The sequence below is a fragment of the Ixodes scapularis genome, unplaced genomic scaffold (genome assembly GCF_016920785.2).
Source record: "Ixodes scapularis isolate PalLabHiFi unplaced genomic scaffold, ASM1692078v2 PGA_scaffold2__306_contigs__length_199485367, whole genome shotgun sequence".
Taxonomy (NCBI): domain Eukaryota; kingdom Metazoa; phylum Arthropoda; class Arachnida; order Ixodida; family Ixodidae; genus Ixodes; species Ixodes scapularis.
In genome coordinates, this window is record NW_024609857.1 from 9113652 (window position 1) to 9127227 (window position 13576).

The 13576-nt window shown below is 49.8% G+C and overlaps 1 protein-coding gene across 1 annotated transcript; it reads left to right on the plus strand.

Moving 5' to 3' along the window:
- The first annotated feature begins 1574 nt into the window (after positions 1-1574).
- LOC8052882 lies at positions 1575-3420 on the plus strand. Its single transcript, XM_040505075.1, has one exon. The coding sequence runs from the start codon at positions 1732-1734 to the stop codon at positions 3364-3366; it is 1635 nt and encodes a 544-aa protein (XP_040361009.1). The 5' UTR covers positions 1575-1731; the 3' UTR covers positions 3367-3420.
- The last annotated feature ends 10156 nt before the right edge of the window (positions 3421-13576 follow it).

Sequence of the window (13576 nt, forward strand, 5' to 3'; positions counted from 1 at the left end):
TCCAGCAAGGTAGTGGCACGTGCAAAAAGACTAAGGTTCCCTTAACGCATTGCGGCAGCGGTGGCGTAACCAAACAGGCTGGTGAAATCGGTCTATAATCTATTGGAATGTTTTTCACTTGACACCAGCCATAGCCTCTATACGGAGAAAGCCTGGCACATCGACGACGGGGCCATAGGGCGCGCGGCCGCAGGAAAAAGGAGAGGAGGAGCGCGCCGAACGGTGACCAATATGGTAGCGCAGAGCAGAAAGGGCAGACCTAGACAGCGAGCGCTTGGGTCATGAGCGGCCGCTCCCCGAACCACGCTTGTTTTTGTGTTTTCGTCACCGTCGTTTTCGTACTCCGGGAGAAACGGACGCGGCGATTCGAAAGGGCGCAGGGAGAAACGGGAAAGGATGGACGTTGAGTTTCTCCTCTCCACGATAGCGACAAGAAAAGAGAGAGAGAGAGAAAAAAAAGATTGATTCTGCGTTTAGTCGCTTGCTCTTTTGTGGCGCTAGCAGGCAAGGTTCTCCCCGCTCCCGTTTCTCCGCACCTCCTTTCCCATTTACGGCGGCCGTCTTTTCACGCGACGCGCCAGGCTTTCTCCGTATAGAGGAGGCTATGCACGAGCTTACTGGCACACCTGGGACTCAATTATACTCACACGCAACGCCACTGGCCAAGAAACTCCCTTGTTGCGGTGTAATTTCAAGGACAAAAGCGATCATTTTCATTCAATCTCTTCTTTGCAAAATTGGATGACGTAACGTGGGGATCGCAGTACACCCAAGTGACGATATTTGAATGCGGTTCATAGATTGGACCCGAGCATTGCTTGGGCACTCGACTTGGGCTCGTGATAATTGCTAGCTCGAGAAGCATTCGGGTAGTGACCCGTGTCCAATCGCTGCAACGACGACAACAGCCGAGCCATAACGATGTCTGGAACTCAGCGCGTGTCCTGCACTTTGCCAAACCCAGCGCGTGGCTATGATCAACACTAGCGGCATATAATCGGCTCCAGATTACGTGGCTGCTTGTTCTGGCTGTGAGTTGAGGGGGTGAACGCTGTTCGTTTTTCTTTAATTTTTTTCTGGAACTTCTATTGCGTGGGGTGAAAAACGAACGCGTGTTTCATAGGTCATTAATTTTAGGGATCCATTTTAAGCGGTATTTGCGCAAAGTACAAAAATTGTTGCATCGCTCCTTTAAGGCCTGTTTACACATGCAGCGGAGCGCTACAAGCGTAGCGCTGACCTCGCGCTACGCTACGCGCTATACGTGCCGACGGGAGCGTTCACCAGCTTTGTATCGCACCGTCAAAACTGTTGCTCATGGCAAACGACAAGTAGCTGACGGCACGTGAGCAGCGCTACATCAGCGCTTTGCTGCATGTGAGAACCGTGGCGTTTAGTTGTCTTTATTGCTCTCACACTTCCCTGTTCCAACACCGAAATGAAGAAAAAGAAAAAAAAAAAAAAGACTCGATATTTCTGCATTATTGCTTTAGTTAAAATTTTAATTACGAAAGAAAGATTTGCTCCAAGGTTCCTTGAGAAATATCCTCGCCTCTTGGACCATCCGGCAAACATTTTTATCATTGAAACGTCAGGCGGATCTGAAAAAGACCGACCTATGACTGGGCGAGCTCACGCGATCCGCGCGACCCGCGCTCCAGCGTTCGGCAGTCATAACGCGCACGCTGTGCAAGCCGGTGACACGTCTGTTCTTTGGGTCCCGGAGCAAGAATGGCAGTGCGCCTTGTGCTGGCTGGCCTAGGCCTCGCCCTGGTTGGGGCCATGGAGTTCCCGGAGGACCGGTACCGGGTCAACGACGGGCTGCGGGCCCCTTACGACGTCGACCGCCAGCGGGCCCTCGAGCCCCTTGCAGCATTCAACCGGGCACCTCCGCAGCACCTCGCACCACAAGCCCCTAACAGCTCCGCGTTCGAACACGCATCGGCCAAGAACCAGGCTCCCGCCGTCTCAGTCAACAACGTAGCGGTAGGTACGGCGGCGAACCTTACGGCTGCGGCAGGCGCCCACGGGCTACAGAACTTGGCAGGAGCACCGAACAAGGCTTTTTTCGAACACGGCCCGGACAACGCAGTGTACCCCATGGGACCTACCGGAGGCGACGAGGCCTCCAAGCAGCTCGTTGAACAAGACCTGGGCAGGCTACAGCGGAGGAAGTTCCGACTCAGGCACCGCAAGGGCCTCAAGGAACGTAAGGCACGTAAGTTCCAGAGGCTGCTCGAAGACGACTCGCCCCGAATCCCCTCCCATCTCGTCGGGCCCAATGTACCTGGAGGACAACGCGGATTTGAGGGTCCCACTGGCCTAGGTGAAGCCGCAAACTCAGGCATGCCCAGGCCGTCCGGTGAAGCGGCGAGTCGCGCCGAAGTACTTGCGGGACTCAAGGTCGAGTATGCGAGGGCATACATCGCCGCCGAAGAGCCTGACAACGACTCTGGTCCCATGGAACTACTCTGCACGGTGGGCTTCAAGGAATACGCCAGCATCACGTGGACGGTGAACGGTCGCCCGCTGGAAAACTTCATTGACAGGTCGTCCCTGACCACCATAAAGAACGAAGTTCCGGTCAAGGTGTCGAAGATCACCATAAACCAACTCGAGCGACTGCCGTCGGACAACGGCAAGTTCATCTTCGAGTGCACGGCACTGGTCGACGCCCAGGTGACAAAGGCAACGATCGCACTCGGCTCAATCATCGAAGACACCTGCACAACCAACGGTCAGTGCGAGGCTCGTGGCGCTTCATGCAGCGAGGGACGTTGTCTCTGCAAGGCGTCACAACCGGTCAGCCTAAAGTCGAAGCACCTGACGTGCCGCGCCGCAGCCAACCTAGGCTGGCCCTGCGACTACAGCGAACAGTGCACCTTCGTGCAGCCCAACTCGGTCTGCTCGGACAGTTTGGTTTGCATCTGCTCTCTGGGCTTTGTCAGGTCCCTGGACGGCAAGATCTGTGACAAGCTGACTCCGGGTAACCTGATCGGCTCGGCGTGCAAGGAGAACGCCGACTGCCACAGCGCTGGGGCTTCCTGCGCCAACAGCGTTTGCAAGTGCACCAACAATACGGTAGAGCGGGGAGGGTTGTGTCTTCCTCTGGCACATCTTAAGCTTGGGTTGGAAACTCTACGCGGGACAAACTTCCTCGGGGCAGAGGACAGCATCAAGTCTATACACAACGATACAAGGTTCACCGTAGCAGCGGCCATGATTAACGACGCCAGCGACAAGACGACCGCCAGCACTGCGCTATCGCCTCCGCCGCAAAGCGGCGCAGGTGATTCGACGCCCACATCTTACCTGGCTCTTTTGTCTAGCACATTGACCATGATCATACTTGCCCGCGGACCGTAGGGACCTCCGACAGTTGTAGCCCATGCGTGTTGAGCAATAAAGGCTTTATCGCCTATGGCACTGCTTGCCCTAAAGCTCCTTGATGTGTTTCTCTTGCAAGTGCATCAAGTGCACCAATCCACGCGGCCAGTGCATCGTGCTGCCCTTGGAAGCAAGGGGTGGCACAGCACTGAAATGAGCGGCCCTTGAAAGCGAATGGCGGTACAGAACTCGCTCGAGGCATGTCTCTCGCGATTTTGCACAACAATAATTGTTAGTACTTAAAAAAAAAAAGAAGAAAGAAAACGAGAAGCATTAAATTTATTTAAAAGAAGCCTCAGCTTTACCCGATTCCCTGAAATCCTCTCCACAGACCACAAGGCTCAATGAGGATGGCCTCTTCGAACTACCAGAAATGCATGTCTTTTTTGACGAAAAGGCAAACAGCGCACAGTAAACGGGGACTAAAAGAAGTGCACACAGGACAAGCGCTGACTCTCAACTGAAATTTCAGTTGAGAGTCAGCGCTTGTCCTGTTTGCACTTCCTTTAGTCCCCGTTTACTGTGCGCTGTTTGCCTTTTCGTCAGTATGAACCAACTAACCCACATCGCCACCCTTATGTTTCTTTTATTCTCCCGAAGGGGGTTAAGCTAGACTTCGGCAAGAATCTCTCCGATGCCACATAACGGGGAGGGGAGATTCCTTTTACTCCGCCCCGGCGAGCTTTTCCCTTCTCCTCTAACATTTCCGAGCCCCCCCCCCCCCTCCCCTCCGGGTCGGCGGCGAGTTCCCCAGCGTAGCTCCGATTTGCCCCTACGCTCCACAGTGAAGGGTTTAATTAGATTTAAATCGTAAATGACATATAAAAATTGGTAACAGCATGGATGCTAATTATAAAGATAAAGCTTGGATAAGGGCTAATTGGTTAGACACTGGGATGGTTTGCCGCGCTGCGTAGATGCAAGGAAAACGCACTCGATAAAATTTAAACTAGAACAGAGGATAGAAGAAAACATTATACATGAATGACGCAGACTAACAACTGTGTAATTTGTTCCTCATCTTTCTATCCCCACACCGCCACAAAGCCGCTATAATTTTTTTTCTTAAATACGGTGTGGGGGGAGAAAGATGAGAAAGAAATTACACAGTTGTTAGTCTGCGCCACAGTGGAAAAAACACCGTCGTCTTCCACCGTGGTCTGCGCCATTCATGTGTGTTGTTTTTCTTTTAACCTTTAGGGAGATCGGTGGCCGTGTGGGCTAACGCACACTAGCTCGAAGCACGTGGAGCGAAAGCTCGTGCTGCAGAACCCAGGGACCCCCACCCCTGCCTGTTTCGATCTGGATGAGCATCGTACCGGCATGCGGTCACTAATCATTTGAAACGGAGAGTGTCAAAATGGCCGAATCGAGATTTGTCCATTTTTGCAAGAGCGACTGCATGCAATATTTTTCTTATTGCTAGGATTATGTATGTATTGCAAATTCTGGATTGTGCCAGGAAGAACGTGCAAAAAATTCATAGAATTTGTGCTTTATTTGTTTGGAAGTCCGAATCTGAACTGATGAGGCGAGACAACCTCTTCCGGCGTATTTCCGTTGGTGGGATTGGCTTACCACATTTGTATGTTCGACAACTTGTGTCGAGGTTTTTCTTCCTCCGAGATCAGGAACAGCCATTTCTTCGTACAATGATTCAGACAAAATTGGCTTGTCACTTCCCATCATTTTTGGTTTCATCCGAGAATTCAAAACCTATGGTCACCGTAGGTTTTCTGAAAGAGGTCGTCGACTCTTTTAATTTTCTATCTGCACGATTTTCACGGGAGTACCTTTCCAGTGTCAACAGAAAAGACCTTACACGGGCACTCTTGGACACACTTTTTCCAGTATCTGTCTATCACGCCTTGTTCGCAGACGGCCCAGGCCAGGATGTACTATGTCGAGTCAAAAAGATGTATATCCCTCCTGCAGTAAAAACTTTCTTTTTTAAACTACACACCGGAGCACTACCTGTAAACGTATGGATGAAACAAAGAGGGATGTTTGTTCTATGGTCGGTTGACTGTTTATTGTGTAAACAACCAGAAAGTGTTGAGCATGTTTTCATTGATTGTTGGGACGCCGTACTGTTTTGGGACATCTTAAAGCGGACATTGAAAAAAAGGTCTGATTATCACACACTATTACATTCGTTTTCTTCCAGTTGACAAACATGAGTTGGTCCCTTACGACTTATTTGTGCTTCTGGGGCTTTTCAGTATTTGGAAATCCCGCATGGCTGTTAGACACGCGGACATAAACGCCCACACCGTGGATGTATATTTCATTGAACTTGTCACGCAGATGAAGAGTATTTATGCCCCCGCCGAAGGGGCCCCCCGAGCGTGCACCTTTACTAGACACTTTCATTCAAATGAAGCAGCTGTAATAACATTGTAATGAAACCTTTCTAAAAGTAATTCTTCAATCGGTCACATATGTGCTATAGTTGTTAAAGATCACTGTTTGGGACTTTTCTGAAATGACTTTTTGTAAGTGTCAGTGACATGTTCGTGATGAACTTTACAAGCCAACGACGCTGATGTGCATTCTTTATGTACTGATTGGAATGAGTGAGAACTGCGTGTAAGTCTACCATGTATCATACCTCACGTGTTTCATACTTCACCATTCGTGTTAGGATGTTGTAAATAGTGTGGTGAATGCTTTGTGTACTTGAACATTTTCAAATATTACGGCAAACCAAAATTAAACTGTTTAAAAAAAAAAAAAAAGGATCGGTGGCCGAGTGGGCTCAAGCGCACACACAGCTCGACGCGCGTGGAGCGAAAGCTCGCGCTGCAGAACCCAGGGATCCTGGGTTCGAGCCCCACCCCTGCCCGTTTCGATCTGGATGAGCATCGTACCGGCGTGCGGTCGTGTATCACTACTGCGTGATGCACGTTAAAGACCCCAGGCTAGCGGCTCTACCGCACTGGCTAGATTGCTCATCTACAGTGGGTAACAATGTCGCCATGTTCTGGCAGACTAAACTCCTGCTGTATAAAATACTAACGACTAATTTGGTTTTGTTTCACCTCGTGCTGTACTGCAGGAAAGGCTACAAGCGCGAGCTCCTTGCTCAAAAGCACATCTCGACGGCACAAGCTCTCGTGCACCAAGGGCACCTGCCAACGCTATGAGCTCGCGCTTCCAGCCTTCGCTCCGGTACAACATAATTGGTGAAACGGAGTATTAGCCCCGAGAAATTAGCGTGGCGGCCCCTTACGGCGAACACGGGTGACGTCGCGGCGAGGATAGGATTTTTCTTTGACTCGCCTTGCTCGCACTGTGGAGGCTGTTACGATGTCAGCTGTCGGTGCGCTCGTTTTTAATTCGATTTCGTTTGTGCGCGTTTCTTGTATGAAGTGTATATTTGCATACGTGGATTTATTGAGGTATGGCCTGTAGCTGCAGGCGAAAATTCAATCAACATTTCAGGCATGGTTGACAGGGCAAGCAACGATGAATCGCAGCTGGTATATGAAAAAGAAGAAATACGGACACAATAGCAGGAGCATAACAATAGATTTACATCTCATGCAATCATTAGAGAGTTTTAGTAGATCGTTCCCATGACTCCGATAACGATACCCGATAATCCGTCACCGCCTCCCTTGCGCATGAATAGTATCGTTATCGGGGCTATCGGAGGTATCGGAACGATCCACTAAAACTCTCTAATGCTGCTGATGGTCTGAATGAATCGGCAGATTATGTATACTATTTCGTGTTTTTATTTTGTATCTCTGTTTTTAAACAAAAACACCGAAGCAGAAAAACTGCATGCTGCTCGAGCAGCATGTTAAATATAGTCTGGGCCATGGAGAGAGAATCACAGGTGAAACAGCCCAAGTACAAGGACAAAGTAAAGAAATAAGGAACACTGGCATATAGTACCAGTTATTTGTTTACGTCCGTTTATTGTGCTCGCATTTGGCCATTGCTGGATTCGTATAGTATTTCAATGGACTCCACTGATGGTATCTGTGTATTTGTTAATATCACTCAAATAATGTACAAAAAACGTAAGTGAAGGTGTCTAGCGCGTTATTAGTCCCTTCTCGACAATTTACGTTTTACAGGCTTTAAAAGTGAGATTTCAGCTAAATCAAATCGTCATGAAGCTAAAATACCTTAAGCTTTTCTCACGTAAACTGTCACTCTTCACTGGTTCCACATTTTTTTCTGCTACTGGTGCCGCATCTTACTACAATTATAACAGACTCCCAAACAGCGTGCCGAGCCTACCGGACGGGCTATGTATCTAAATCGGCGCACGTTCTACTCACGAAGCACCAAGATAAGCTCTCACCGGTCAAATTGGTCTGGACCCCTGGACACAAGTCTGTACCCGGCAACCAGCGCGCCCACGCTGTCGCTCGAGCAAATACCTTCCGAGCACCGGACTGCAGGCAAACAGAAGAGAGCAAGAGCGACGGACACCCACTGACCCAGTACGCGGAAATCACAGAGTACTATCGCCTAGAACGCCGAAAGCTCCCCCCGCCGCACAAGGAGCTCACACGAGAGGAGGCTGTTGTCTGGCGGCAACTACAAACCAACACATATCGACACCTAAGTCTACTTCACCGATGGTACCCCGAACAATACAACAAAGAATGCCCATTCTGCGGCACGTACGCCAACCTATACCACACTGTATGGGCATGCCAACGAAACCCCGCGATTCCCCCTATCCCACACCCCACCCCTTCCCAATGGGAAGCCGTGCTGCTCAGCTCCAGCCTGGATGACCAGCGTAAGCTGGTGGACCGGGCCCGCTCGGCGGCTAAGGCCACAGGAGCCCTGGACTAAGGGCCCCTCCCCCCCCCCCCCCCCCCCCCCTTCAGAAAACTGAATTAATAAAGTTTATTCTCTCTCTCTCACGGGACAGCCGTTTCGAATGCTTGCTGTTCCTCCTGTTTACCCCTGTTGTCAGAAAGTCCAGCTGAGGAAGGTTTGGGGGACCTGCAGCAGTGTATCTTTTACTTGAAGTGACAATTCAAACTTAACGGAGTATTTTCCGAATACTCAAGGCTGGAATAAAGGAAGAATGTCAGGAAAACGTGTAAATATTCCAAATTATGGTACTATTGCTGTGCATATTTTGGGCAGTTCAATACATATCATACAGGCTACTGGAAGTAATTCGGCCGTTTTATCTGCTACAATACAAACTAATTTCCAGTAGTTATTCGTCATCGAAAAATAAAAAATTCCTAAATACGAATAAGCTACATTTATGTAAAATAACTCTGTTCCACAAGCATTTCAGAGGCCTTCAGACCCAAGTCTTTTAAAGCATCTGCGAACCAGCGCATGAAGAGCGGCACGCGCAGAGTCGGGGTCGCGGGCTAGTTTGCCGACAGCCCAAACATCTTTCAAGCGGTCGTCCAGCAGGCCCGGCGTCTACTGCGCAGGCAGGTCCGACCTCGGGCCCCCTGCGCTGGGGCGTCGGATGGTGTGGGCCGCACCGGCTAGGCTTGACCTAGCTCTGCAGGCAAATAAAGACGTTTATTCCTCCTCCTCCTATAAATGCCATCGGAAAGGCGTGCAAAGCGGAATGTTATATTTTCCTTGCTCATGAACGTGCAAAAACAGAATTCCAGCGTCTGAAACACTTACGCCACTGCTTCACTGACCCCTCGCACGATCGCCCTGTGTCGTGTGGACGGACGAAAAGTTTCATCGGCGGAATTGCTTCCGCCGATAGCTTTCGCCACTAAGTGACAAACATTCTTAGGAAAGGTACGGAAGCAGGCCGGTGTCGGCCTAACCCAGCGTCTTGTACACCGGGTAAACGAGGTCCCGCTCCTCGAGGTGCTTGCGGCACACAACGGCCAACGTTGACGGTGCCTCTCCCATCCATAGTTTGATTGTCCATGCCCTCTTTAACCTCCATATCTTCGGTTGGTGAAAGCTGAAACCGTTTCTTTTCGGGAAACAGTAGCTCAGCAATAGGGAGTTGTAGTAGATCGTTTTTCTCCTCCGCTACGGTATCCCCGAAGAAAGCGCCGCAGCTGCGCATTCGCGCCGCCAGCATTCTCTGCATATTTCAAGGTCTTGTGACGGATTACGGAGCGCTATCCGGGTGCTTAGCGGGCTGCGGGAACGGTCTACTACAATTCCCTAACGAGCATGATCGCAAACCAGGTAACGGGGGACAGAAGCAAGCCGGATGCGAGATCGCAAAGCGGAGTCCTTCCTCTGACGTCACGGCACACCTCACCCAACCAGGGCGCGGCGACCGCAGCGACGCTTGTGTTCACCGCTTTATGGTAACTTGGCAAACTGTAAAGCCTACGGCCCCTGCGACCCAATAAGAGCGCCGCAACGAGGCACGTGTCACCAAGTCACGGGAGTGTGTGTATCACTGCGCCAAGTGCGAGGCCCGGAGGAACCGGCGGTCGTCTGCTGCGACACCAACCATCTTTGGATGCACGTCCCTTGCCGCAACATTGCCGCCCGCCAAGTACGTACCTAGCTCTTCGGGAACAGTTTGATACAACCATACGCTGAATTTAATGGCGAATTTCGGGCGGGCGTCAATGCTATGGCGAAGTTTTGAGCGGAAGCGGTCGATTACAGGGCTGCGATTGTTTAAACATCGTTTAAAAACCATGTTGTTCTCGGAAAGCGTTTGATCCCAGTATCGTTGAAACGTAACATGTCTTCGTCTTTCTTTCCTGCCGTATCGATAGAGATGCAATCGCGCAAATTCAGTTGCTATTAGAGAAAAAAAAAAAAAAAAAGCTTATAACTATTTTTTTTGTCGCGGACGGCGCTGTTGTTTTAACGGTAACTAGAGCCACTCTATATGGCAGCGTAGCTGCCAGAGTAGCGACACGACGCAAAATTATCTAGATACACGACGTCAGAAGCGCCTATAGTGATCTCCATTTTGGGCCTGGGAGGTTTCTATGGTAACCGTACTGCTAGCGACGCCGGGCGGCAGCCTTTATCTATTTGATATCTCCATTCGTTAATTGATTGATTGATTGAAGTCCTTTAATGACAAGGATGGCTCGAGGCCGCAGTGGGGAAGAAGGGGAAGGGGGGATTCGTTAATTGAAAAGTGGTAAAAGACCTAAAAGACGCTTTGCATGGCGGTATGGCACGGGCCTCTGGAGGAGCCGTGCCTGTTTCTTCTGGGAAATGAGACGATTAGCAGCGTGCACGGACAAGGCGAGTGGTTTTCCGCGCCGCCGGGATGGCGGCCGCTTCGTGGGACGAACGTACCGTCCTTGTACTTTCGGACTTCGCTCCTATGGAACAAAATCCTATTACGCCGGCCACGACAGGACCGCCATAATTGCCAGGCCTTGGGACATGACTGCTGCTCGACTGCCCCAGAGAATGTATGCTTAGCACCATACTCCTTCAAGACCCACTCATTCATTCAAGATGAGATTATCTCACCGACTGGCGAGGAACGACGTCGACGACGGTATCACCCTCGTTTTGGGCGATGAACAGTCCACGGGGTTAAACCAAGAAGGACAGCACGGTGGTCTACAGAGGATTGTTAACGCCATCAAAAGAGGAGGATGCCGGATATGAGGTGTTCTTGCCGACAGGCCAAGTGGTCGCCCGGAAGTTTACCGGCATGCAAAATGTCAATATTTTTATCTGGTGTAGCACACATATGGCGAATTCGCGTGGTCATTTCCCGGCAAAATATTTTGCCATATCTCCGCCAAGGGCGTTCGCGTGGTCAAAGGCTGGCGAGTGCGCGCCGTTCGGGTGGCAGTTCTCAGGCGTGTGCTGGCAATTTACCGGCACAATTTTTGCCCGAGCTCCAAGAGGTCGGGCAGCTTGTCTGCCAGACTGTATCCGGTATCGTCATATCCGAATCGGGAAAGGGAACCAAACGAAACAATGGTCGCCGAGAGCGTGTTCTAGTAGAAAACGAAGCCACTGAGACAGACACCCCTCTGTGGTCCGAGAAAGACAGCAAAAACAACGGAGATAAAGATAAAATATTTTAAAGGAAGCTTCCGCAATATCAGTTTCCTATGGGACACAGCGTGTTATTACACCGCTGTAAAAAATGTGTTGATAGTGCTGCAGCTCGACACTTGAACGCGCATTACTATTTTAGAGGGCTGGGTCAAATCAAAGTGCTGAGGATTCCAGCAAAAAGGTAATAACAAGAAAATGGAATATAAAATGGCGACGCTGCTGAGCCTTCTAGGATCCTTGTAAGATGGCAACAGTTCCTCGAGAATCTAAACAAAATATATTACAATTTGTTTACCCACATCTCAGAGTCCGAATATATGTTGCTGATGCCTAGAGCGTGCCTATTGTATCATAAAATAATCGTGAAAGAAGTTAACGAAGTTCACGAGCGACCCAGGCAGACGAAAACGCCAGTTGCAGGCGCTTTGTGTTCGGGTGGAGAGGGTCACGTGGTGCGCCGCTGGCGCGGTTTTCGTTGCCTGTGCCGCCGGCGTGAGCTCGCCGGCGATTGACCACCCGAATTCGCCAATACCCGTGCTAAAGGGGCGATGAATTGATTTGTTATCTTCTTCTTCCTCAGCTTTAATCCCCAACTCAAAAGAGAACAGTGGAATCACGCGGTCGTGACATGCTAGGGCACCGGTGCGATGACCCCAAGCTTCCGCCGTGCTTTTTAAGCACACCATAGAACTTGTCATTCGCAAGTGCACTCATGTGCACTCATTGGCCACGAACGCGAATTCAAATATTCATCAACGAATTGATTGTTGACGAGCGCATACGCCCGAGTGACGCAGTTTTTGTGTCAAATGCGTGAGCTGGGGTCGGCTGACGTCATTTTGGCTTTTGTAGGCACTGCAAAGAGGTTATTTTGAACCATGCACACATGATGATAACATCATAGCATACGGACATTAATGAGCACAAAACGGGCCCAGCTACAGAAAATAAATATTACAGTCGTAAAAAATAATTGTCTGTAACTTGTTAATTACAAAGACGAACACACCTCTCAGCATATAAGTTTAATAGTATGTGTTGAGGCATTGCTATAGAGCAGGTCATTTCATATACGTCATTTTAGCAAACGTCAGCTTGTCGCTTGCAAAAAACAAACCAAAACACACTGCGATCAAATGCAAGCTATTGCAACGAAAGGACGTTTATCCAAGTCTTCAGGACTGTCAATTCGTAAAATCGTCGATTAGTACACAAGGTTAAAGATCACAGGCGCTTCTTCGCTTAAAGTTGCTGTAATTATTCGGTGACCCAGGGCTGAAACAACTTCCCCTAGGCCCTACACACGACGTATACCTTTCGTTTCGATACTCAGAAATTCCAACATTCAAAGGAAGCTAGAAAATGCGAAAATGTTATCCTAAAAGTTATATTGTAAAATCGTTGATTAGTACAAAACGTAATGATCGCAGGAGCTTCCTCGCTAAAAGTTTCTGTGATTACGCGGTTACCTGGGGCTGACACAACTTCCCCAAGGTCCAACATGCGACGCATACAATTCGCATCGATTCTCAGACATTCCAACATTCAAACAGGAATAGGAGTATGCAAAAATTGCATTGAAAATGTCTCATCGTTCCTCGAACACATCTAGGAATCCGAGCACCGCTACGGCAATATGACTGATGCTGCCGCACAGGTGCTAATACTCAGAAAGATCTTGCACAAAGAAGGTATAAAGTAACATTCTTTCAGATCTTGACGTTATACCTGCGTCAGAGAGCACAAAGAAGTCCGAAATCGTCGGCAAGCAGCGGCACATTAGGACTACCGCGCACCGAACAAACTCGTATCCACCAGCTCTGGGCGCTGCCATCTTACCGGTGACATCGCGGCTCTTGGGAGGTCACGTGACGAGTAGTCACTCGGTTGCTAAGGAAACCGAGCCAGCTCAGCTCGTTGCTATGGTACCGCGTGTGACCAATCACGGTGAGAGGCGGCACAGGGAAAAGCGTGGCGCTACTCTGGCAGCTACGCTGCCACATAGAGTGACTCTAACGGTAACGAGGCCTCCGTGGCCTCGACCATGGAGTATTGTTACATGCCTTGCTCCGACGCCCTTATTGGGCCGCAGGGTCCGCAGCCTCCACAGTTCGCCAAGTTATCGTAAAAGTTAGAGCCCCTAGTAACAGTGAAACTGAGTATAGTGTATGCGCCCCTTTTTTTTGTTTGGCAACAAGCTCAGTGCCGCCATCTATTGGGC